We start from the raw sequence: 26,635 nt of genomic DNA on the forward strand, positions 1-26,635 counted from the left end.
CATCAAGCAGAAGAAAACGGAATCTTGTAGTTCAATGTATAAACTTTCAAAAACAAAGACACACTACTTCAGGACTGCATGCCAGCAAGTTCAAGCAGTTGTTCTGTGCAACCTTTTTTTTAAACCAGAAACACAAGGAAATTAACCAAGGAAGCTACTGCATGAAAGGACAAGATGCAAAATTATCTACAAAAGGACAGAACTGACACAGTAGATTGTCAAACATTTACATTGCCTTGTAAAGGTAGTGAAAGTGTGCACACATCCTCGTTTTTCAGTTTTTTAACTACATAAAGGTTTATTCAAAAAAAAGACTGATTTTCAATTCCCTCCCGCTCTTTCCACCCATGCTAAATTAAAAAAAAAGGATGAATATTCTTTCTTTAAAAAACTTAAGGAAAGCTCATGAGTTCCAACTGCATACGCTGCATACACCTATTTCTTGTAGGAGTAATTTGAGATGCTGTATTTGATGAATTGTAACGTACTAAAAGCTGTTCTAATAATTACTTCACAAGCTACAAATAAAACGCAAGCCTGAAAAACAGGTCTAGAACTAAGATGAAGTTAGTTCCCTTCATAGGTTTGCTCTAAGATAAATGTGACCCACGACTGTAGTTACTTTGTTTGCTTTTCAGAGAAGTAGAAGACAACTGTACAGTTTCCTCCAGAAATTACTGTTCATATGCATTTCCTACCAACAAATCAAAAGCACCCCCTGATTTCTTACCTGAAATTCAGAATGGATACACAGATCCTCAAGAAGAGTTGTCAGAAAAAGGAGTCGTGCCACCCAGGACATTTTACTCAAGACTTCAAGTTAACGTATACCCACTGCTTATAGTAAGTTAAGTGATGGTGTACCTACAATTAAGACTTACATGTCTGTACAATATGTAGCAGTAAAACCACAGCGCACAAAAAGTATTTTGTAAACAGGTATTTAAGTATTTTTCGAAGAAATACAGAAAGAACAGCAGCATGCTCAACCACAATAACAAATTGCATAGTACTGTCCAAGTCAGTTCCAATACTCACACATTAAACCTTCAGTCCAGTAAGCACAGATTAGAAGTATTATTTCCCTATACTAAGAGGGAAGACCCTACAACAAATAGCACTCGGCATTGTGTGCTGAATACCTGCAAACATGACAAGCTTGTAAGCTTGTTCAGCTGTTCAAGACATTACAAATTACTATTTACCATTTTCCTCTGGGGGCAGTGACATGCATCCTTGTAGCATACTTTGCTGGTAAATAAAAAAAAATTCGAAGAAAAAGCAACTTTATGAAAATCTCTTTGTAAAACTCTTTATGTCTGCCTACAGACACTACATAGCTTCTACAACTCTGGGAAACTCTTACAGACAAGCCACCAAGCTTGCTCTAAAGAAAACTTTTCCACAAGAGGTAGCAGAAGAGTACACGTCTGTCAAAGGCAAAAACATACTACACACAACACTGGGCTCCATCCTTCTCAAAAGACTGCTTGGTATTAAAGTGTATTTCAAATAAGTTGTGGATGTAGCCGTTTATCTTTAGTTCCACACTGAGACCACACATTTCACGCACGTTGAAAAATCACCAGCTCACGAAGCTGCAGTTATACATGTTGGTTTTTTGTTTGTGTGTATCATACAAAGACTCCTCAAATTTTTATTAAGTAATTGTTTACAAGGTGTTTAACAGCTCCTTAAGATTGTCACCTCATCATTTGGCACAGATTTCAAAACTAACCTGTTAAAAATGAAGGGACATTAAGTTTTGATGCACCCTTTCATAAAGCTCTCTCCCAAAACAGGTCTTCAGAGAACTATATATTCCCAGGCAAAATTTCAGTAACAAAGAAGTAAGTTCAAGGGATCTCCTAAATTCCACTTGCAAACAAAACAGAAATCACATCCCACCTATTATACCAACATGCTAGCTACAAAACATCAAACACCTACTGAACCATTTAACACTTAAGAAATACCTTAATTTTTTTTTTCCTGTATGTAGGAAGGCAAGAGCCATTTTAAATTATAATCAGCCCTGGGTTCATCATAACTGATTATGTATGCATTGTTGAAAGCATCGGTGTAAGATACAAGCTAGCTTGTAAACATCAGATGTTCCATAAAGCTTAACAGTAATGAGCATTAAGTAAAATAGCTCACTTAAAACACAACAGAATAAAAACAGTTTGGTACTAAATTGGCTTTAATCCCATGCCTCAAATGAACTTGCGGAACTTGACATCCTCTCTCTTTCTGGGTTCATGCTGCTGCCGCCTTCATAACTCTAGGAAACAGAAGAGGTACTAGTTTAGAATCGTTTGCAGATGTTTTAGCACTTCGCATTCATGACTCTCAATGTCATCTGAACATTTTTCTCTACGTTAACGCAGAAGTTTTATCATTAACCTTCCATATGTGTTTTTCTTAGACCCCAGTCTGAAATTAATGCACTTTTATCAACCTCAGTTTAAATCAGGTGTGGGAATAATCTTTCCCCAAGTTTAAATTCCAACTTCTTCCCTTATCTAATACAAATCAATTAACAGAACTTTGGGGAAAAACTTCCTTCTCTTTCTTAAGGCTGACTGCCTCCATCACTTCCCCAGTAAAATCCTTTTCCTTTGGGAAGCTGATTAAGCCTGTCCCCTAAAAGATAGTTCCGAAATAGTCAGATAAAAGCCTCCAACAGATTCTAGTTTCAAATTCATCATTTCATCATCAAATGGAATGCATGAAAGGGTAATTTGAAAGAGACAGTGAATACTGCACACAAATTAAGACTGAATCTTCCTTCCCCAGGAGAGAGGTCATCAGCATCCTTATTATGCCCACATTACAGCAGAAGCCTACTGCAGGTGATAGATTTATTAGCACCACTACAGAACATCAGATACAGGTCTCTCATTAATAATAGAGCAGTAGGAAAAAACAGCATTACTAGTTTATTTCAATGAAAAAGAGCTGATTAGGTGTTGTGGTTTTGGCTGGGATAGAGTTAATTTTCTTCCTAGAGGCTCATATAAGGCTGTGTTTCGTATTTTTGATGGAAACTGGTGATAACACACCAATGTTTTATTTGCAAAGCAGTGCATCGGAGATCCAAGGACTTTTCTGCTTATACCACCCTGTCAGTGAGGACGCTGAGAGCGCACAAGCTGGTAGTAAAGCTGGTCCAGACATACCACAGGGATCAACCTCTACAAATACCTGAGGGGACAATGTAAAGAGGATGGGGCCAAACTCTTCTCAGTGTTGGCCAGTGATAGGACAAGGGGCTACGTGTATAAACTGAATCACAGGAGGTTTCATCACCGCATGAGCAAGAACTTCTTTATGGTTTGGGTGACAGAGTACTGGAACAGGCTGCCCAGAGAGCTTGTGGAGTCTCCTTCTTTGGAGATAACTCAAAATCAGCCTGCATGCTAGATTGTGTAACGAGCACTAGGTGACACTGCTTGAGCAGGGGCATAGGACCAGATGATCTCTGAAGGCCCCTTCCAACCTCAAACATTCTGTGATTCCATATCATCTGACATCATGTTCAGCAATAAAAGCTGGGGTAAAGAAGGAAGAAAGAGGGAACATTCAGAGTGATGGTGTTTGTCTTCCCAAGAAACCATTACACGTGATGAGCCCTGCTTTCCTAGAAGTGGCTCAACACCTGCCTGCCAATGGGAAGGAGCAAATGAATTCCTTGTTTTGCTTTGCTTGGGCACAGCTTTTGCTTTACCTGGTCAACTGTCTTTATCTCAAGCCATGAGTTCTCATACTTCCACCCTTGTCTTCCCATTCCACCTGAGCAGAGTGAACAAGCAGCTGTGTAGTGATGAGCTGCCTGATGGGCAGAACCAGAACACTAGGAATGTGCAGTCTTCTGGAATCACTGTTTTCAGAAAGACTTGTAAAGAAGGCATTAGAATTTGATGATCTCCAACTCCACAGCTCATGCACTGAGTAAGTATGATTAAGAGGGCAGCATTCCCAAGGCTTAACAAACAGCAATCAGATTTCCTCTGAAACTCATGTGTGTGTGGAACAAAAGTCAGTGTCAGATTTTGTAATTAAAAGGTCACAAAGGACATGAAAGACTGACTCAGTTCTGTAAGTGAAAGATTTCATAGAATCATGAAGTTTGGAAAACACCTCCAAGATCATCTGGTCCAACCCTCCCCCTACCACCAGTATTACCCACTAAGTACCACCAGTATGTCCCTAAGCACCACGTTCAAACTTTTTTTAAACACCCCCAGTGACAGTGACTCCAACTCTCTGGCCAACCCATTCCAATGCTGAATCACTCTTCCTGATAAGCAATTTCTCCTAATTTCCAACTTGAGCCTCCCCTAACTTTCTGGAAGCAAACTAGATTAAAAGACTGATGAGATATGCCTTTGAAAGTGATCTAAACAAATAAAATGTCCTTGAACACAAATTCAGAAGAAAGGTCCATTGAGGCTGCAAGCATGAGAAAGAATCAGAAGTTTAAGTGTGTAACTGAGGTCTCGATGAAGACCCAAAGTAGGAAAAAAAACCAGATCTGACTAGGGAGCTGGACTGGAAGGTAGATACAGGTAAAACCCTTTACTTTCACTAGTTATAGGACACAAAAAGATCACACAAAAGGCAGATCTAAACTTGAATAACTCCTGTTTCATATATTGTGTGAACATAGACTGAGTAATTATTTCTGAGGTCAGACAATATGTCAACAATATTGACATTTGGAATGCAACTGAGATGCAATGCAGTTCTTATGTAAGCAAGAGATCAAGGAAAGGCTTTTGTTGAAGGCATCAAAATTCAAGTACATAATAGCAAGAAATATTAAACACCAATTGAAAAAAACATTCCAAGCAGGAACATGCATAGAACTAAAAAGGGATTTGGGAGCTATGCCACCCAGACTGACTCATTTACTCAAGCTGTATTTTAACACCTGGTAACATCAGCCCTAAGAAACCAGAAGATTCTTTATCACAGACATTATGAACAATTATAACACGGATCAGATTAGGACATTTATCTAGCTGTAACTGCTTTAAAGTTTTCAGTCAAATGAGTTACTCGGCTGAGTGATTCGCAATAAGCAGTGACTGTGGAACTAGCAACTCTTTGTTCCAACATACACAGTAGGTAAGTTTTTGAAACTACAGCCTTTGTGCATGTCTGCACAAACCTTTTCTTCTAGAGTCACTTGACAAGGCAGATCAAGACTAATGCAGCTAGCAAGGCTACAGTCTAAACAGTCTCTTAAGTCTAACTCTAAAAAGTTAAACAAGTTATCCAACACGGATTTCAGAAGTACTGAGTATTTTGAAGATGCACAACTAAGATAAGGGACACAATTACAGCCCAAAGTTTCAGCAATATATACTTGGTATATATATTGCTAACCACACTTTTATATTTACTCAGAATTCCAAAAGCCAAGGCTCCCACTTCATTTTCAGACTTACCTTTTGGGTATTAACAGATGCATTGAGATTTGTTCCTTGAACACTAAAAGCAATTTCTTCCAACCAAACAGGAACTTCCTGCTGAGCCTACATAATTAGAAAAGTGAATTTAGAGACTTCCACTGCTTTGCCAATTCATATTAAGAGTTTTATGACCATAAGCAAAGAAATAATACTTGCTTAGTATGTTAAAATGAGATCTGAAACAAAAAGAAAAGTTGAGCACTAAGATTTGAAACTTACATCTGAAAGCACTTTAACTAGCGACTGTGCAAGATGGCCATCTGAACCATTATCAAAAAATGAAATTGCTTTGCCGGTATTTCCGCAACGACCAGTTCGTCCAATTCGGTGTACATACACTTCAATAGTCGAAGGAAGATCAAAATTAATAACATGCTGAACATTTTCAATATCCAGGCCTCTTGCTGCCACTGAAGTTGCCACCAGAACTGGACATTTGCCAGAGCGAAAATCCTGAAGAGCTACCTCTCTCTCTCTCTGTTCCCTATCTCTGCCAAAAAGAAAAATTGTTAGAATGGGCGCCTCTAAAATCTGCAGTACTATTTAAGATACAAGTTAAAAGGCCATGACTCAAAGACAGAAGTAGTTCTTGAAAAAACAACCCCCATATGCTACCAGTTTAAGATTTCACAGCAGTAAGACACAGCAAATTTATGCCTCCAGAGAAATTACATTTTTTGAGAGTAACATATATTAGAACCATTTCATCAGTGCATCTACAGTCCACTTAAGAGGTAAACAAAATACTCTCAAAGTTGAACATACAAAGTAGAAAAGAAGAGTGTTATGGCAACCTAAATGTTGAAAGAAGGGGAGAAGACAGAAGAACTTCATTCTCAAGCATGCAAGTTAGTCAAGCGTTTTAAGCCACAAGTTCAGAATTCATCTCTACAGAACACTCTGTCACAGAGATGGGCATTTTAATTAGTTATTAGTAATTCATGCAATTACAAAAGAATCATAAATCAAACTCATTGTCTCCCTTAAGATCCACTTGTTCAACTGACTATTTCTTCATGCCGTAGCTAAAAGTGCTTTTCCCACTACTTTGCATTAAGCCAGATTATTAAAGATGGATTCCATGTAGCTTCTTGCACAGGAGCCAGCCAACAGGATAGGCCTTTTTTTTTTTTATCACCAGAAGAAAATTAGATTTGCTCTGGGTTTTGCATTTTGAAAGACTGTTTATAGGTTATCTATAATACCGTAAATCTGAGTTTAACTCATGTTCTTTGTTGTCTAACTGAAAGAACAAATTAGAAAGCTAAAAACCAGTGCTCTGTAGTGTGTGCCATTTCATTAAGCTTGGTAGGACACTATCCCAGAGAAGAGCAACTATCCCAGGGAACAGCAACTATCGTAACACACTTCAACTCAAAGAACTCAAGTGGCTCTGAAGTCAGTAACATTCCTGACAAGTCCGTAGATTCCATGAAACCAGATATTCTATTTGTAAATCTTTAATAAAAAGAAAAAATTCGTATTCTTTAATAAAAAAATTTTTAATTCACTGCACAATAATTCTACAGAAATGCATTAAGAAACTCCTACCACACAAGACAGGTTGCACAAACACAGTTCAGGCCAGCCAAACACAGAAGGCCTGATCTTCTCAAAAAGATCTTTCATGTTTGTGAAAATGACAGTACACAGGATACAGACAAATATTTTTTATCAACTCTATGAAGGTTATTTTAACCTATCTATGGCCTTGGTATTCTGATGTTTGTCAAAACATCATCCAAAACAGAAGATATCCAAGACCCTTCGTCTAAATTACAAAATGAAAAATATCACAATTACTTTGACATTTTGCAGCTCACCATGAATCTTAAGATTCAGTTAGCTAGCCTAGATTTTGACATAAAAATACTGTTTCAGCTCATTATGTGAAAGACGGATTGCCTTAGACCTCAAATTAGTGAGCATCCTACCTTGTTTCTCAGCATTTGTTCAGAAACACAACACTAATGATTAGAATGCAAATACAAGTTAGAAGAATCTTCTCTTTACAACAAACTCTATACAAACAGTGTTACAAGTCCATGAACACATCAAGAAGAAAAACAATAGCATCAGAAGCCTGTATGGGATATGACTGGACTTTAGGAAACCTTTAAGACAGACTGGGAAGATCCACAACTGCCACTTCAGTTCATGAACATCATCTTGCCACTAACATCAAAAGATCTTTTTTGGTCACGCAAATTATGATGGAATCTACATACAAACAACTTTTGATTCTACCCGATTTATTATATCCCAGTTTTATTGTTTAGCGGCAGGTATCAGATTCTTCAGCTCTTATAGAGCACTTGAAGCATGCTCAACCACGAAGATTGATCCCGCACCTACAACATTAGACAGTGATAAGTATTACAGAGCAGCACTGTCAAGTTTTCTTTGCAAAAGTGCTATCAACTACTACAACATTAGGATTTGCACACCTATAAATGCCCACAGTGTGAAGAAGAATGATAATGTAAATGGTATGAGCATTTATTATATTTCCAGCTCTTATAGAGCATTTGAAGTGTGGTAAACCATGAAGATGTATACTCTGCATATGCAGTGAGAACTGGCCTTCAGAAACACTACATTTTCAACAGGGTACAGGTGCTGAGGATTACAAGGCAATCTGAACCAATAAAAGCTAAGTCACAACCATGAAAGTTCAACAAAAACTAAGATCGAGTACTACCAGCTTTCACTGAAAAAATACTTAACCAACTTTCACTTAATACTTACCCATGGATGCTAGTGGCTGGTATGTTTTCTTGACAAAGAAAGGCTGCAATGTAGTCTGCTTTTTTCTTTGTCTCCACAAACACCAAGGTTCGTTCACGACCTACGTTGAACAAGAGTTCAGATCTATTGCAGTTCGAAACCTGATGCAGTTTCACTATTCACAGCTACAGTTACTTCTAACAACTAATGTCAGAAATGGCTTTGAATAAAGTCTTTAGCTAATAACTATAATTTCTTGACTGTGTTGAACTAATTCAATCCATCAATTTCCCGATCAACACAAACTCAGATGAAGACTAGTGCATTATGTTTCTCCTAAGTAGAGAGATGAAATACAAATTTTGCTCTGTGGTAAGTCTCAGTGTGAAGTCTCATACTATAGCATGTAAATTGACACAGCACACAATTCCGAATACTGAACAACACTAAGGTACACCGAAGGGAGCACAAAACTCCCTTCCAGTTTTGATCATTAAAATGTATGATACATTCAGATCATCACTGTAAACATCCCAGCCATTGACAAAGAACAGGCCCAGAGGCTCCCTTTCATTTAGTATGCCCACACTCTGGAGGTAATACCATCAGGTGCTAAAGTAGTTACTAAACGTCCGTGCAAAGAAACTAACCATCTGGGAAGCTTCTCTGCCACTACTCAGAGGTGACACTCTGACAAATACCAGTAACACTAACAAGTCTAAAACCTGTAACTCCCTGAGAAACGATTGAAAAAGCTTCAGTCAATAATCTTGTAAATTAAACCACAACCTGTTTAAAAGCAAAAGCACAAGTTTAGAAGTGACTGTATTCCCTGGAAGACAATTAGTAATAAGGAAAGCTACCTGTCGTATGTAGAATTTCTATCAGCTTTTCCCTCTTGGAATACTGGGGAACCAGAAGAATACTTTGCTGAACATCACTGCAGGCTCCACCCACATGTCCAACAACAACAAATAAATAGTCAGTTTTCAAAAATTCACCAGCCAGCCTTGAAAAGAAAGAAAATTGAGCAATTTGAAGTCTATTATGTAGCTTATTTTTGCCTTAAGATCAAGCGATTTCATGTGTTGTAAGCATCACAACTACTTACACCATTCCTCAGATGGCAGAGACTATAAAACCGTATACGCATTTTTTGAAAAAGCTAAAGAAGTCTGTATTGTTTTCTAAACAGCTGTGCAAAAAAAAAAATTCCACATATATACTTGAAGTAAAATGGTTTATTGACACACATGCTCACAGAACCATTCCTGGGACACTATTTCATCACTGTCTGAAGTCCAGAATTTGAAACCAACCTTCGAGAGACAGCACCAACCTTAATGACTGTTGAACAAAACTAGGAAAACCATGGCTCTCAACTCCTCTACCTAGAAAGAGTCTTAATGACCCGAGTTCAGGAATAAAACCAAAAGGTATGTTAAAACTAAATCTGACTACACTCACTAAAAAGACTGAATGAAAGTGCAGGAGAGTGTGAAATTAACAGGGCCAAAGAGAGCACCATGTCCTACCTACACTGTTCAAAGTTGTTTTGACAGTAGAATAAAGAAAAAAATAGGTTTCCTGACTCCAGAATCAGGAAGGCAGTAATCCATGGAAAAAAATCAATTCCAGAAAAGAAGGAGCTTTTCACTCTCTAAACTGACAAGATCACTTTCAGGCATTCCAATTTCAAAAGGTGAGAGGAATACTATCACATTTCCAAACTGTGATACAAGCACTCAAGTTTCTCAAGTCTTTTACCAGCATTTGCAAATCCCACAAGATTGATAGCAGCAACGTAGTGTTTTGTTTTGTTTTAAACAAGAAAAAGTCAGTGTATGTCTTGCACAGTTAAAGACTTTTCTGAGGTTGTTAATTGCAGTATTCTCAACTCATCCCTCATTATGCAGAAGAAACATGCAGCAAAACCATTAGCCAAAACAAACTTATAAAGATAACCTAGAGATCCAGACACCAAGGATTCCTCCCATGGTTTTCCAGGCTCAGCAACACCATTACCATCTGCTGAAATTTGCTCTCTGCCTGGGAAGTGGAACATTAAGGGTAGTGAATGATAGAGCACACATCTAAAACACATTAGTGAAGTTTCAGAATTACCAAAACCAAAGAGCACTCATGCATTTAAAGAATGGTACGTCAGAAAGGCTGGTGAGTTGAGCAATCATTGAGCTGTTTGTTTAAACTTCACCCTGACAGCAAAAATAGGAGTACCGGTGCTGCTTGTTGAACACAGCAGAATCACTGCTTTTGTGCTTGCACAAAAATATGGAGCAATAAGGGCAGGAAACAAACAGGGGCAGTATGTGGACTGCTGCAGAACCAGAATTCAAGAGCTTTCAGACAAAGTTCACAGCTTCCCTGAGAGTCCCCAGCTAAATCAAGCAATTCATCTATACAAGTTAGGAGATCTGTTGTTTAGAAAAAAAGACAAGTCTTCAGCAAAGAATGTTAACAGTATAGCTTTTCAGTACACTTTAACAAGTTTCTAAGTTTTAAAAACAATTAATACACTTAACTCTTCAGACCTTCAGCTCTACAAAAGTACACCTTCAGCTCTATTTCCATTTTCATTTAGCTCACCTCTGAACTTCTTCAGGGAAAGTGGCACTAAACATCAGCGTTTGGCGTTTTTCTTTTGATGGCATGTCTGGGTAAGAAATCAGCTTCTTCATATCTAAGCCAAAACCCATATCAAGCATGCGGTCTGCTTCATCTAGCACCAAGTATTTCAATTCACACAAACCAATCTGTAAATATTTCAGTGAAAGAAAAATTGCATTGTTTCACTGACAGTGCACACTTAAAAGAATGTCTTAACTGCGAAAATACATCTTTTACTTTTTTCTTTCTAGTAGAATTTAATTATTGACAAACACAATCTATCCCTATCATGCGCTTTGTTTTATTTTTATCTCAAACTGAACTCCTAACTTGTTAATCTGCACTAGTTCTAGCCATATGCATACACCAAAATGTTTCAGAAGTTGGTTCAGCAATGTAAATCAAGATGGAGCCTAATGCAGATCAACTAATATTCAGCACATTTATTTTGAAACTGTGTTCAAGTCTTAGGTTCTCTCCCTCACGAACTCCTTGTTCTGTAAAGAGTAAACATCAGAAGACATGTAAACAACATTACAACTTCCCTTTGCTGATGAAGACTCATTGTGACTAAAAGCTTGGCAATCAGAGAAGGCCAATCTCTTTCTACTGTATTACTAAGTTTTTTTTTCCAAATTATTTGTCCAGTGCAACATCACTGAGATACCACTATAAAGCAATTTCAATTTGAATTTATAATGGCTTGAGGAATAAAAATTCAAATACTTTACACCTGAATTTATATTTTTGAACAAAACCAGTATGAGAAAGTTTGAAGAATTAACATTAGCACAGTTCTACCAGCAGATAAAAACTATTATATAGCAAAACAAGCAGGACATGAGAAGAAAATGTGCTACAGAATTTTCCATGAAAACTAAGTCAACACAGTCCATTTATTTTTCTATAAAATGTAGTTGAATACTGCAGCCAATCTGATCTAGACTGCTATTTACCAGCATGCCCTGCAAGAGAGTAAAGAGATCTGGGCTCACAGTACACTTTCAAAATCTTCATGGTATTCAGCTATTCCAAGAAAAGGTCACTTGGATTAAGTGCCTGTACAAAGACAGCATACTGTCTGGTGTTTGTGGCTCTATATTTGCTTCTAGCAAATTTGAATAACGAACACCAATATACACAAGACTAAGAATGCTTAAGGGAATTCAGGCTAAGTTTCACAATCTTACCTTTTCTTTTCCAATAATGTCTAGAAGCCTTCCTGGAGTGGCACATAATATATTACAGCCTTGCATTATCTGACGAATTGAATGGCCTGTTTGTGTGCCTCCATAGATCACAACAGGCCTTATACAAGTTCTATTGTGCAGAAAAGAAGTGTGATTAATTTGCCATGTAGATAAATAGTGTTATTACAGAAAAATATATAAAGATAATCAGATTTACCACAAACCAACTTAACCTGACTTGTTTAATTCCTTCACCATACAGCACAGCCTACTACCAAAAGCAGGACCCAAGACCAAAAATTCACTCACTATACGCTCAAGGTTCCCGTTCATACTACCATTTCATAGGATGCACAGGTGGCTTTCTTGGAATGAACGCTACATCTCACCTGCATTCTTCCCTCATCCTTCAACTGAGATAGACCACTGCAGTAAGAACTGAAAAGTGTTAGACATTGTTCCCTTGCATGCTGAAGACTTTGCAGGAAAAGAAGAGGATCAAAAAATATGCCATTAGTGCTTCAGAAGCTTCCTACATCTTGAAAGAACAGTCCAGTACGTATACCAAGGTGTATCTTTGTAAAGCAGCTAGTCACACGGAGAAAGCAGCACAACACTCACGCACACGACTGCAAGCACCTTCCATCACTGGATCATTTAGTACTGTCTCCAGTAAGGTTTTTGGCTAGATCAACAAAGTAAAGCTGTATCAGATTTTCTTCTGTGGAAAGAACACCTCTATAACCACGAACTACCTTATTCAGCCACTTGCTAAGCTTCTACATTCATGCAGTGAGCATTTCCATATTCAAATTCCAGATGTCTGATCTTGAAGATACTATTCAGCTTCATACGTAACAAGGCTGAATCACAACTGGCAGGTTTCTACTATTTATCTGGAACTTTTCAGAAAACTTCCATCATAAATATAAGTAGGCTGGACTGGTAACATTTCAGCATTTATGTTACCAGTTGGTGATATTTTATATTCCTGTTTGTGAGCTAAAGGGAAGAGCTTAAGAAAACCACAAATCTGAACCGAGCAATACGCACACAGTACTGCAGAGGCAACAGGCTCACAACTTGGTATCGTTTAACTGGCTTACATTATATCTTGCTTTTACTGCCAGGCAGCTGCAGCAGCAGCTTTCTGAATTCATAAGGTACTTTACTGTGAAGTAATCTGTACGTAGTTTAAAAGAGCATTAATTAGTAGAACTAGGTACATGAGTAAACCAGTTTTAGGTATTAAGAAGCTACTCTTAGTACTATGCTGAGTGAATAGCTATGTAATACCTCCAAGAGCAAAAAACAGCCACCAAGCCTAAGTTTGCTTGAACAACCAAAGGCAAGTCCTCCAGACTTCGCACTGCAAGTGATGCTCTCCATTCCACCTTCTACGAATAACAAGTCATTAGAGATAATTGATTTATTTCCTCCATTCACTGGTGAACCTATCACTGAACAGCAGAAAGATCACTGGCAATCCAGTATAAACGTAATCTCATCTATCATGCAACATCCAAGGGCACAATGACAAGTTAAAACCTTTTGTTCTGAAGAAGCAGAACTGAAGAAAAGCTTCCCCGAATGGTGAAACACTTCTGTTCAAGATCAGAAACACTGGAAAGTATAGAGGTACTACAAACCATCACTGAAAGTTAACTAAAACCCCTAACATGTAACTCTGCTTGTCAAGATGAAAATAACAGCAAGTAACCAATAAAGCAAGCTAAAATTAAGCTCTTTAAGTAACTTCAATTATCACTAAAGATGATGTGAGTTTTATTACTCCTCTACAAGCTGAAGTAAGCCTCCCTACCGTTGCCAATGTGAAGATGAAAAGTTTAAATTTCTAACCATATGGTAATAAACCTGCTAACCACCTAAGTGCAAGTGTCTGTAATCATTCAATTTGATCGGCACAGAAAAAATTTTTGAAAGCTTGTGAAAGAACAAAGGCTTGCTGATTAAGTAACAAGCAATACTAGGCAGCAGTGCACAAGCTTACCCATAGACAAATTTCCTTGCTTCTAGGAAGATCTGATTTATCAGTTCTCTAGTTGGGGCAACAATAATACATTCTGGTTCTTGCTGCTTTTTAAAGCTACTGGCAGTTATGCCATCTCTCATCATCTGGGCCACAATTGGTAGAAGAAAAGCTGCCTAAAAAAAAAAAACGCATTAATATATGTTTAGTCTTAAAGCATTAATCAGTTACACTAAATGCTGTGTATTAATCTTAAAAAGCTGGAGTGCTACAGCACACTATCAACTTCAAGCAAAACAGAATGCAAAAGAATAGACCTGAACACACCACAGAACATCAAAACTTACTTCTCCTCGTTTATGAAGTACAAAAGCTCCTCTGCACCTTCAGAGTCTAATAATGCAGGAACACCATCATGCACTCCCTTACTTCTGAGTTCTTCAGGCAGTTCTACACACCCTCTGATGCACACTGGTAATTGATTACCCTGGCATCAAATGCCCTTCTAAAACATGCACTTAGAAGCTTTACATTATCATTAACGGATTTGTAAGGTAACAATGTATCACTAATCTCTAGACTATTACCATAGCACATCAGTTTGTGACATCTGCATCAGTGCTCTTAATTCCCAGTAAGACTAATTATCCCCCAAAACAGAACACTTAACAGTTGTCCCAACAGCATTCAGAGTATTTGTAGCATAAGACTTGGACACTATACCTTCTCCTTTCCATAAAGGGAAGAGGTTCTTCAAAACAGTAACTAATAAGCTACGTAACACAGCTGGAGTTCTACATTATACTGAACTTCAGAAAGCTATGCTTAATAGCCAAATATTCTCATATGGAGCTGTCAATGGTAAGATTTGAGTATATTAGAGTGTTTAAGAAGTTGAGACAACTATCACCTTCTTAACTCTAGTCACTGTTCCATTATTAATATCAAATCACCTAAAACTAAGCATGGTGCCGATCAGACTTGGTAAAACCAAAGACAACACAGCAGGACACACTATTACAATCTGGCATGAGCATAAAAAAAAAACAAAAGCTTTCAACTACTGCGTTTTTTCTAATAAACATTTTCCATGATGGCCTATATGTCTAATTCTGTATCTGTAGACCTGGAGACTGGCCTGCCATACCTAGTAATTAGTTCACTGATGTATTTAAAAAGATAACAAGCCTGAGAATGTGAATATCCACCCATCCTTTGTGTCTGCAAAGAACAGTACACTTGCCATCTCTGTGCAAAGTAGATTGTTCAACATAAAAAAAATAGATGCTTTCCAAGAAAAGAATGGTTATTGAGAAGACAGGCATTTACCGAAGTCACATTTCCAGTATAAATGAATGTTATACCAAATGCTTACAGTTTTTCCCGATCCTGTTTGGGCACATGCCATTAAATCCCGCCCTGCCAGTATAATAGGAATGCTGTACTTCTGCACTGGTGTAAGTTTAGAATATCCAGCTTTAGCAATGTTCTTGTTTAAAGTCTGACAGAGGCTAGCTTCTTCAAAAGACTGTAGAAGAAAAAGGGGAAAAAAAAGCATTTTACATTATACAACTACGTAAGTTAGAGTTTAAAAGTGAGCTGTTTATAGGATACAGACATCCAAACACTAAAATGCATTAAATTATGAGGGAGGGGTTTCACCAGTCATCTAGATTGTCAAGATTCTCACAAGTGAAAGACACAAGGTTTTCTTCAACCCACTCATGCCCTTCAAAGTAGTGTTATTCGTATGTCAGTGAAGGATTTGGAGAACTGCCCAGAAGCTATATATTATATCTGGATGCAAACACATTTGCACCATGACACGCTGTGAAAATGAACTAGAACTCTGTTTCGTTACATGTAGTGGATATACTCAGTCTCTGTGCTAAAACTGCTAAGGGGAGTTGAATCAACATCACTATCCAGGAGCAAAAAGCATCATACATGACAACACGATTTTAACTTCAGTGAGAGACCCTTTGTAGGAGTGGGAAGGGGATCAACTCCATATTACTACCATTCCTCCCTCTGCCCTTCTTCCTCATTCTTCTTCTTAAAAACGAGTCTGTCTTCCTTTGTTCTTTTTTTTTTTTCCAAGCTAGCCAACTGGCCTTAAGTGGAAGCAAAGTTACAGAGAGCTTTTAAAGAATAAACTGCAGATAAGAGAAAACAGGGCTACAAATGTTCAAAACCACCTTTGTCCAAATGAAAAGTATTCCAACAGGTGTTCATTCACAATCTTAAAGATTCCCCAGTAACCAACTTCAACAAGATGACTACCAGCTTTCCTAGAAATTGCTGCCCAAGACCTCTTTCAAGCTGTAAACTGGTGTTTTCTGTAACTTAAGGAATATACGTACTTCCTGTTCATCCAGCGTTACTTATTCTAAGCCATTTCTGTCATTTGTCAATCTCATTTTGAACTCAAATTCTTATCTTCCAGGAAGGTAGCATCACCTTCCACCATAGTATTGTTTCCAATATTCAAAATCTGTATTTTCATTAGGACTGAATACTACATTCAAGATGCATCCTTGCAGAATCATGTAACACGATCCCCAAGACTAAAAGTTCACTAACCATTAATGGTACTGGAGGGTCAAGTCCTGACACTTCGACAATGTTTTCATCATACTTGTCAAAATTAATTCCTGTTTGATAACGTGCAAAGATGGTTTGCTCATCATCAGGTGGAGGAGGGGGAATGTAAGTCACCTTTGGACCTTAAGAATACAAGAACAGAAGTTCATGAACAATAATACAAGGAAAATCTAAACTTACAGACTATTTTAAGTATGGAGCTACTGAAAGAAAGTTCAGTGGTACGTCATTTGCTCTTTCCTCCACTTTCTAGGTAAGAAAGAACTTTCATATACTGATTCTATTAAAATTTACTTTTATACTACTAGACCTAAAACTTACTTGCATATAAAGTCAGACTTTTGTAAAGCATTTTTATAAAGCACTCATCTCATATTTGCTCAAGGATCTTACTTTAAAAGTGACTCACAGAAAATTAGGCTCTACAGTTCTACAACAAAAACTCATTACACTATAAATTGTCCCCAACTGATAACAGTACAATTGTTAATAAGCAAGGATATAATTCATTTGTCATGGCAGTACATTTACACTTCTGTATTCTGGAAGGTACTTCTCAAGCTAATAAACACAGATGTAAAAATGAATTATTTGATATTCACTAACGGTTACCAATACTTTCTTTGCAAAGGAACACTTTTCACAGGAAGCAGGGTCCCTCTAGTCTTGGTCATATTGTTCATTACTCACTTGTAAATACAAACCAGAAGCCCCTTTATTAAGCTCAGAATTAAGAAGAGCCCTTCTACTGTGGGGAACTGCCAACTGGAAACTGGAGCAGATATTCTCCTGAAAAATCTCCATTTATGATTGGTTTTCCTTGCAACTCCCACACCTATGCCTCTAGAGCTGAGGTGTATTTTCTATCCCATTTCCTCACGTCCTCTCCGTGGTCATGCAGGTAACACCACACACAGAGCGGCATGTGGTGAGCATACCCACTACATCCTCTCTCTTGAGCAGATGAATGCCTACTCCTAAGACCTGAGAGTGGTTCATACAAGTGGAGAGAAAGGAATTCCCTTAGGGTTGCTGCACCTACCGAGACAAAGGCCCACAGGGAGGAAGAGAGACTTTCTCCATGTTGCTGGAGTTGCCAGCCAATTCATCACGCATTTGTCCCTCTCTGTCTTTCCAGATCATTACTGTCAATGAGTTGGCATACAATAACGGTGCACTCTGTACAAACTTCTGCCACATGGGTGATGTGCACCTGGCTTTGTCTTGATCTTTGAGTAACTGGTATTTGTTCAGGTCACCATAAACCACCTCCAGCATTGCTAGTTCCCTCAGGTACTGGATAGCTCTCTCCCTGCTGGTCCACTTGCCTGGGTGACATACATCTTCCTTGAAGGCATATCCTTCCTTCACACCTGACAGGAGGCCCCTCCAGAGGCTGAGGGCTTGTGCCTGTTTTCCAGTCACTTGTCAATGCCGCCTTCGTAAAGAAGGATCCCAGCTGCTTGGCTTCCCTGCCCTCTCATTCCATGCCACTGGCCCTGCATCAGAGCATCCAGGTGACAATATCCTCACCTGGATGACAGCTGAGAACTTTTCACATATCTCACAGCTCACTCAGGTATAGGGATCAGGTGGCTGCTATCACATTTATAAGATCTACTTCTCCCTCCGTTTGTTCTCAGGATGGCTCAGTGCTGACCCCAGCAGGCAGCTCAGCACCACACAACTCCTCACTCTCCCCAGGTGGAATGGAGGGACTATCAGAGAAGTGCAAGAACTCTCATGGCTTGAGACAAAGACAGTCGACTAGGTAAAGGAAAATAAAAACAAGGAATGAAAAGAATTCATCTGCTACTTCCCATTGGCAGGCAGATGTTCAGCCACTTCCAGGGAAACAGGGCTCATCATGTGTAATGGTTTCTTGGGAAGACAAACACCACCATTCCAAATGCCTCCCTCCCTTTGCCCCCCTACCCCCTCTCCTTCTTTCCCCCATATTTTATTGGTGAGCACGATGCCATATGGTGTGGGATACCCCTTTAGTCAGTCTGGGTCAGATGTCCTGGCTCTGTTCCCTCCCAGCTTCTAGCACATCCCCATCCTCCTCACTGGCAAAGAAAAGCAGAAAAGTCTTTAACTCTGTGAAAGCACAATTATGTGACAATTAAAAATACTGCTGCGTTGTCACCACTATTTCCATCCAAATCCAAAACACAGAATCGTATGAGCCTCTAGGAACAAAATCAACTCTATCCCTGCCAAAACCTTGATAGCCTGCTTTGGAGTCAGTCACCTGCCTCGCCCACTTCTTCCTCCCTCCCCTTCTTAGTAGAAGCTTCTTCCCTTACTCAAAAAGCTTTCTCACCCATTGTTTCTTCTTGTATATAAGAGCAACTGATACCAGCACAAGTTGGCTCTGTGGTACAGCTGCAGGGCCTGTTGCAGGAGTTAGAGCAGCACTGAGTGTGGCTCAGTAGGCATAGGCCAGATCACTGCACGTTGCAGTGATCTGTGTCTGTTTCGAAGTGCCATGGTGATGGCATGCCTTTTTCAAACATTTTACCAGTTTTTCAGGATTCTGCGCTTGTTCGGGGGTGAAGTTCCAAAATACTGGAGGTGCTCACTGTCCTAGGTGCCTGCCCATATCTTCCCATACTCCCTGCCACTCAACTATCCTGCCTCAGGGTGAACGTCTGGGTGGTGTTCTTAAAGGTTTAGCAACCTGAAACACATTCAGGAGACATGGCAATAGAAACTTGCTCATTTAAACATCCCACGGATATTGATTTCTCAAGAGCTATTGTAACTAGCCTGGAGAAAAACAGGAAAACGAAGGAGAAAGGAAAGGGGAAGAAGCAGGGGAAAATGTCTCCCCTGATTTCCCCCCCAGATTGGCTCGCAGAAGAGAAAAGGTACAGTGTGTAATTAATAGTTTCCAAGAGATGGTTCCCAAAGTACAGGAATGACAGCAATGGTGAGTACAAACACCAGACTAGTCTCACAACCACTAATTCTACCATATCATAAACCAGTGTTACATAGTACAGTGAACTACGATCCTAAGCCAGCTCCTAGAAGTGATAAACAGCACGACAGGGAGCCTACACAGCAAATAAGGTGTTACATGAGAACTCTGGGAACAAACACAACAACTCGGAGCAAAATGATCAACGTGGTGACCAGCAACAATTAAACTATCAAAATGTTTTTAAAAAGTTTGTTGTAACATGCTTTGGTGTACTGGGTCTGGCTGGGATGGAGTTCCCTTTCCCCACAGCAGCCCATACAGTGCCGTGCTCTGCACCCGTAGCTAGAACAGCCCTGGTGTCACACCGGTGCTGTGTTTGTTGCTGAGCCGTGCTGATACAGTACCAAGACTGCCTCCAAACCCCCCAGCGCCTGCAGGCTGGGGGTGGGCAAGAGGTGGGGAGGGGACATCGCCAGGGCAGCTGACCTGAACTGACCAAGGGATATTCCATAGCGTGAGATGACACACTCAGCAATAAAAGCTGGGGAAGGGGGGGAGGGGGTTTGTCGTGAAGACTTCAGTCCTCCTGAACAACTGCCACGCATACTGAGGCCCTGCTTCCCAGGACATGGCCAAACATCGCTCATTAATGGGAAGGAGAGAATTTTTTTCTTCCCTCTGTGCTTCTGCACGGCCTTTGCGTGTTTTTTGCCCCCTTTCTTTTCCCTTTAATTAAATTACCTTATCTCAACCCGTGAACCTTTCTTCCAGCACACTTTCTTCTCCCCACTCTCTTCTTCTGAGAAGGGGGAGTGAGAGAGCAGTTGTGGTGAACTGCAGCTGCCCAGAAAGACAAAACCACCACATCTGGTCAGATCTTTCATTACCTCAACGCATGAAGCCCCACCATTGATGCCAAAACGACTGTTGTGGTTTAACCCAGCAGGCAGCTCAGCACAACACAGCTGTTTGCTCACACCCCCTTATCCCAGAGCAATGACAGAGAGAATTGGAAAAAACAGTGAAACTTGTAGGCTGATAAAGAGAGTTTAACAGGACAGAAAAGCAAAGTAATAATACCAATAAAAGAATATTCAAAACAAGTAATGCACAATGCAATTGCTCACTATCAGCTGACTGATGCCCAGCAGCATCTGAACTGCAGCAGCCTTACCCTGACAGTCAATTACCCCCACCCTATTTTATTGCTAAGCATGACACCGTAAGTTATTGGACACCCCTTTGGCCAGCCTGGGCCAGCTGTCCTGGCTGTGTCCCCTCCCAGCTCCTGGGGCATCCCCAGCCTCCTCGCTGGCAGGGCAGCACGAGGAGCTGAAACATCCTGGGCTCTGTGCAAGCACTGCTCTGCAACAACTAAAACACTGTTGTCCTATAAGCATGATTCTCATCCTAAATCCAAAGCACAGCACCACATCAGCTACTAGGAAGAAAATTAGCTCTAACCCAGCCAAAACGAGGACATTGCTTCAGATCAATCTTGAGCAAAAAAAAAATCTCTAGCAAGAAACTAATGTCAGTTTTTAAAATCTTGCATTGTTACCTCCAAAGCAAGCTTTTTTTTCCCCTAAAATTAAGTAAAGTATCGTGAGTAACAAGAAATTCACACATGCTTATGGTTACAGCACCTTCACTTTAAGAAACTCAACGCCTCCACAAAATCAGATGCATTTTGTGCTACACAGCCGGCTCCTCCACATACGAGAAGTCAAACTTCATGATCATCATGGTAATTTCTCAAGTGTTAAGAAATATTTAAACCAGAAAACACTATCCTGTTATTTCAATAGCCACACATTTTTAACATCCAGTCCATGAGGGTTCTGACCTTGGCATTCACTTATGGCATGCATGTTGTTTTCATGATCACCATCACCTGAAAAGCAAAGACATTTATTCTTAAGAGTGAAGAAATGCAGGTTTTAACAGACAAAAAAAAGTGTATTAATGTTGAGCTATTACAACAGCACACAGGATCCTTTTTCAGTCCTTAACCTTACTATTCACAAAATATAAAAAGCCTCAACCCTAAGTGGCAGCCTCCAGCTACTCTATGCAAGCAGTTGTATTGCTGATTTTAAAGAATGGTAAAAAACCTTTAATACAAGGCCCTTCAACAAAAAAAAAGAGGCTACAATTATAGGTAAGAGATGCATGACTGAGTGAAGAGTAAGGACAACAGCAGAAGGTGTTAATAAGTTCTCCACTCAAGTATTTTTCTCAAACCATTCATAAAAATATTTCAAGACTGAATTTTACAACTGGTACCAGAGAAGTATGGTGATGGTGCAATACCTCCTTTGACTTCATTTAAATTCTTCCTCCCTGCACCACCACAAGCACAGAAGAATAGGATTAGGCCATCTTATTAATCTGATCGCGCATTCTAAACAAGATTGAATTATCAACTCTGGACGTAAATACTAGCTCCAGAGAGGCAGAGAGGTCAGAATTGTTACTTGGACCAGGAATACTCTGTTCCACATCAGGACTTGAGCTATTTATTCTGTGAAATCACAGCTGCATGGAGGTGGTGACAGGGAAGACAAGCAAAGATGCAACATTCAATGCATGTAATCACTTTTTAATAGACTTATTTTTCCATCACAAGATCTTCTTTGCTTACACAGTATCTAATAACAAAATGCACAAAACTATTTAAGGAAAGCCAGCACAGCCCAATCTTCATTACCTCTACAACTTCTGTTATAATGGCCTTATCCCCATTCAGAGGGAGGAAGCACAGCAACCTAGTAGCACTCCCTTCTGCTGTCCAGCCACAGAACACAACTGTTAAAATAGCAAGCTCACCTAACATCAGCAAAGTTCTTTTCATTAGATACAGAAATGTTCCCTTACTATACAATGGACACTTTCCCATGCAACTACCAAACAAATCTTTCCACATGACAAGAAAAACTGCTACCTGCCAATTTCCTTAACAAACACTAAGTACTAACACTTCACACAATAATACTGAAAAAGGAACCAATTACTATCCTGAATTAAGGATGCAGTGCGTCCACCACAGAGACATGTTAATAACCAAACAGTTGAGTTTCTAAATATCATGAACTGAACTAAATTTAATCTGAACAAACCTAATTTGAATTAAGCCACAGAGGCAACTCAACTGCTTTCAGGATATTAACAAACACACCTGAAAACACATACTAATCACTGCATCTTTTCTATGGTGAAAAATTCTACTTTTGCCAGTATCACAGAAAATGTTCTTATATTCAGAGTATCCATCATCCACACTACCCATTACACTAGTTTAACAGTATTTATAGTTTGAATTACAAGACTTTTGTGAGTGATGGACTACTAGGTAGCAAAACACACAGGCTGCAACTGGCATTGGTGGCAAAAGACAGGACCATAAGGGAAAGTGCTTTTGTAGATGGAAAAAAGAAATAAAATAACGTCAGCAGGAAGATGTGGCCTCACAGAGCTACAGAGCTTACACATTCTCAGCCTGGACAAATATAAAACTTGCCCTTGGAGGTGAGAGGGGACAGAAATCTAGAGTGACAATAGCAAAGCTGAAGAAGTTCTTATAGGTTTGCTTTGAATTTTCTGTTTAGCATTTCTGCTTCTTTGTGCATTAACTTACACAGCAGTAAGAGGACCAAAAAAATACAGACGACAACAGCTTTGAAAATCTAATTGCTGAAATTTATCTAAGTTACAAACATGTCTAGATTGGGCATGCAAGCAGGCCATCTAGCATTACAATAGGTTCTTAATTCACACTGGGAGAAAAATGAAGCTAACAGCATTTAGCAAAGCTATGAAGGTACTGCATTGCTAGAAATCAGCAATGAAGAAATCCAAAATGTTCACCATGCTACTAAACAGTCTTTACCTGAATGACCTCCAAGTGCTCCTCTTCCTCTAGGACCAAGAAAACTGCCCTGCGGAGGTTTGTCTCTATGCTCACTTCTAATACCTGTAAGTAATACACAGTATAGTAGATATAGCATCCAACATTAAGTCTTATGAAGTACTATGCTTAAAGCTAGTATTATACAATCACAGAATATCCCAAGTTGGAAGGGACCCACAACGACCACTGAGCCCAAGTCCTGGCTGCACACAAGACCACCCAAAAATCAGACCACGTGTCTGAGAGCATTATCCAAACACTTCTGGAACTTTGGCAGCTCAGTGCCATGACCCAGACCCTGGGGAGCCTGTCCCAGTGCCCGAGCACCCTCTGGGTGCAGAACCTTTCCCTAACCCCCAGCCTGACCCTCCCCTGTCCCAGCTCCATGCCGTTCCTTCAGGTCCTGTCACTGTCCCCAGAAAGCAGAGCTCAGCGCCTGCCCCTACGCTTCTGCTGTGAGGATAAACTTCCCAGTAATACTCCTGGATAAACCCTACAGTGTAACAGTTTCAAAAGGTTCTTTATAACTCCCACCTATGCTGTATTATTCCCAGCAACACCATCTTGCAAAGAAGGTACCTATATCCCATAACACAGTTGAGGAGAGGTATTTCACGATTTTCACTTTTATACTTGAGTTCTCAGAGAATCAGAAAGAATGACCAAAGGTACATTTCTACACAAATCAGTCAGGATAAAACTTACTCTTGTCTTGCCCGAAGACACCAGGAACTCCTCTAAAACCTCCTTTTTGTGCACCAGGATCTTCTTCAATGTCCCTTTCTTGAAAATCTGCAGTACATCGTAGCACGCAACACTTTTTTTGTTTGTCCAATTTTGCATGTACAAATCAAGTGCCTTTTATTTATCTGTACAGTCTTTGTTTTATGAATTCCATTAAGTACAATAAAACTAAGCCATTTGCCTAAACATGAAAGATTTTTTTTTTGCCAAAAAAACATGAAGAGAAGTCTACTGTCCCCCTTGCTTACTGCTAGAATAAAATCCAACATTAAATCTTGAAGTATATGATTTAACACACTTGCAAACTAGGTTTCTGCTAAGCATGTCTTTGGTTTTGATGCAGATCAGCTCACCCCTCTGGTTAAGCCACAGGAAAACTGATACCATTTCTGCATTCTCAGTTTTCATAACCAGTACCATAGTGAGGTAGTATTGTAGTTTCTGCCTACTATGGACTGAGAATTTGAAAACAACATTTGAAATACTTTACATAACTCTATTATATTTCTCACAATCTGTAAGCCTCACATTAACGCAGATATCCCTACTTTGTTGGCAGAATGTTTTTGACTTTTGCAAAGCCATAAGAAGAGAGAAAAACAACTTTACACAGTTCTTGGGAGTTACACAGGACTGTATCATAAAACTCAGTAGTACTGGTATAAGTCAGTAATAAATTTGAGAGACTTTCAAAAGGAAATATAGTAACTCAGTGCAAGTATTTAGATCTCTGGATTCCTTCAAGCATCCTCTGCCTTTCAGGATTGTCAACTTCTGTTTTATTATTACTCGAAATTGCTTATTCAGTTGCTTGGGCAGGCAGCGCCAACTATTTTATATTTTTTCATTTCTTACTCTTTCCTATTCACCCTCCTAATGCAGAAGGAGAGGAAGAAACAGCCACACACAATCAATCTATTTCTCATTTCAGCTGGAACAGTTGTAGGTGTTGCCTAAGTTCCAGGCAGGCTGCATGTACCGCTATTTACTTGTTAATCGCTATTATTCAACTGAAGATTTGTTCTATCTTGTAATAATGAAGACCATCTTCTGCTAGAAGTTCTCCTACCACGGCATCTGTAGCTCATTCACCCTTGCTTGGTGCACATGTACATGTATAGCCCATCATTTGTGTTTTTCCAAATGCAAAAAAATTGCAACTTAAAGGCTTCCATGCAAGACACAGGCTAAGTATAAACATTCATGAGTATCACAGACCTTAAATATAGGTTGTGAATTATTCTGCAACAGCTGAAGAAACTACAGTAGAACCACTAAGCATCATCCCACAACAGTGGCAAAGCGTTGCTTAGTCAAGTCTACCATTCCCCTACCACAACAGGCATCAATCCAACAGATGAATAAATCATGTAGAACTTTCTTAAGGAGTAGATGTAACTCAAAGTGTCTGCACAGACTGAAGATGCTGTGCTGCACAACTGGTCTGCAGGTGAGCTTCCACCACCCAATGTGCTTCCGACCGTACCCAGTGGGAGCATATGGGGTAGTACTACAAACTGGCAATTACTAATCTCTTCAACGTGCATCACTTATGAGAGCAGCATTCACCATGTAAGCAAGAAGAGAATGGGGATTTAATACTACTTTATGGATACTAGAGAGAGATGACCTTCAGGTCTTGCACAGGAGAGCACTGGTATATTCCCTACACCTGGGGGTATATGTGAATACTAATATTCAGCTGTCTGTTGTACTACACCATGACCCAAAGCAATGATCAGAAAATAACCCCCTCCAGGGAGAACAGAATAACGCAGAGCTGAACAAAACACTTCCTTTAACACAAGGCCCTGCCTTCAGGCAAATACGGTGGGGGTATTTTGTTTTGTGCAGTCAAAGCTAGGGAGTGATGCTGCTGCCCACATCACACAGAAACAGGGGTCAGTATTAGCCTTCAAGACACAAGCACTCATTTTGCTCTGGCACAACAAAATGACAGATGAAGATCAAAAACAATGTATCAAACACAAATGGCCACTAGAATCAGGGACACTCCAGAAAGTTACCTCTGTTCCCAAAACTCCTTCCGCTACCAAATCTAGGCACCAGTTGATCTCTGTTCAGACGCTCACCAGTATCTACAATTAAGAAACAGAATCAACTTAAATTCATAGTTTTGAATGTTAAGGTAGTTCTCCTGTTCTGCATATCAGTGAAGAGCCTGGACACATATTCCTGGTAATCTCATAGGGAGAGAAAAGCTGCTGCAAAGTCAACCTGAAGCCTTCCTTTCCCCAAGGGAGAGAACAAGAGAAAGTCCTTCAGCTTTGCGGGACAAATGCTCCTGCCCCCTACCCACTTTGCTGGCCCTCTGCTGAACCTGATCCAGGTTCAACATCTTTTTTTTTTTAGCACATGATCCAACATCTTTTTTCTCTCTACTGTGTGCCCAAAACTGAACACAGTATTCTA

The 26,635-nt window shown here is 39.6% G+C and overlaps 1 protein-coding gene across 1 annotated transcript in view; it reads right to left on the reverse strand.

The window, feature by feature from the left end:
- Positions 1 to 925: 925 nt before the first annotated feature.
- The window catches only part of DDX4 (DEAD-box helicase 4), a 35,109-nt gene continuing 9,399 nt past the window's right edge, over positions 926 to 26,635 (reverse strand). The window contains exons 5-18 of the mRNA XM_083816988.1: positions 26,230 to 26,301; positions 24,164 to 24,250; positions 23,438 to 23,521; positions 21,395 to 21,442; positions 16,599 to 16,741; positions 15,391 to 15,543; positions 14,037 to 14,191; positions 12,026 to 12,155; positions 10,815 to 10,981; positions 9,071 to 9,216; positions 8,229 to 8,328; positions 5,700 to 5,970; positions 5,457 to 5,543; positions 926 to 2,284 (exon numbers count right to left, since the gene is read on the reverse strand). Of these exons, the coding sequence (XP_083673114.1) occupies positions 2,204 to 2,284; positions 5,457 to 5,543; positions 5,700 to 5,970; positions 8,229 to 8,328; positions 9,071 to 9,216; positions 10,815 to 10,981; positions 12,026 to 12,155; positions 14,037 to 14,191; positions 15,391 to 15,543; positions 16,599 to 16,741; positions 21,395 to 21,442; positions 23,438 to 23,521; positions 24,164 to 24,250; positions 26,230 to 26,301 (1,724 nt within the window). The 3' untranslated portion in view covers positions 926 to 2,203. The remainder of the gene's footprint in view (positions 2,285 to 5,456; positions 5,544 to 5,699; positions 5,971 to 8,228; positions 8,329 to 9,070; positions 9,217 to 10,814; positions 10,982 to 12,025; positions 12,156 to 14,036; positions 14,192 to 15,390; positions 15,544 to 16,598; positions 16,742 to 21,394; positions 21,443 to 23,437; positions 23,522 to 24,163; positions 24,251 to 26,229; positions 26,302 to 26,635) is intronic.

Source organism: Anser anser, assembly GCF_964211835.1.
Source record: "Anser anser genome assembly, chromosome: Z".
Classification (NCBI taxonomy): Eukaryota; Metazoa; Chordata; class Aves; order Anseriformes; family Anatidae; genus Anser; species Anser anser.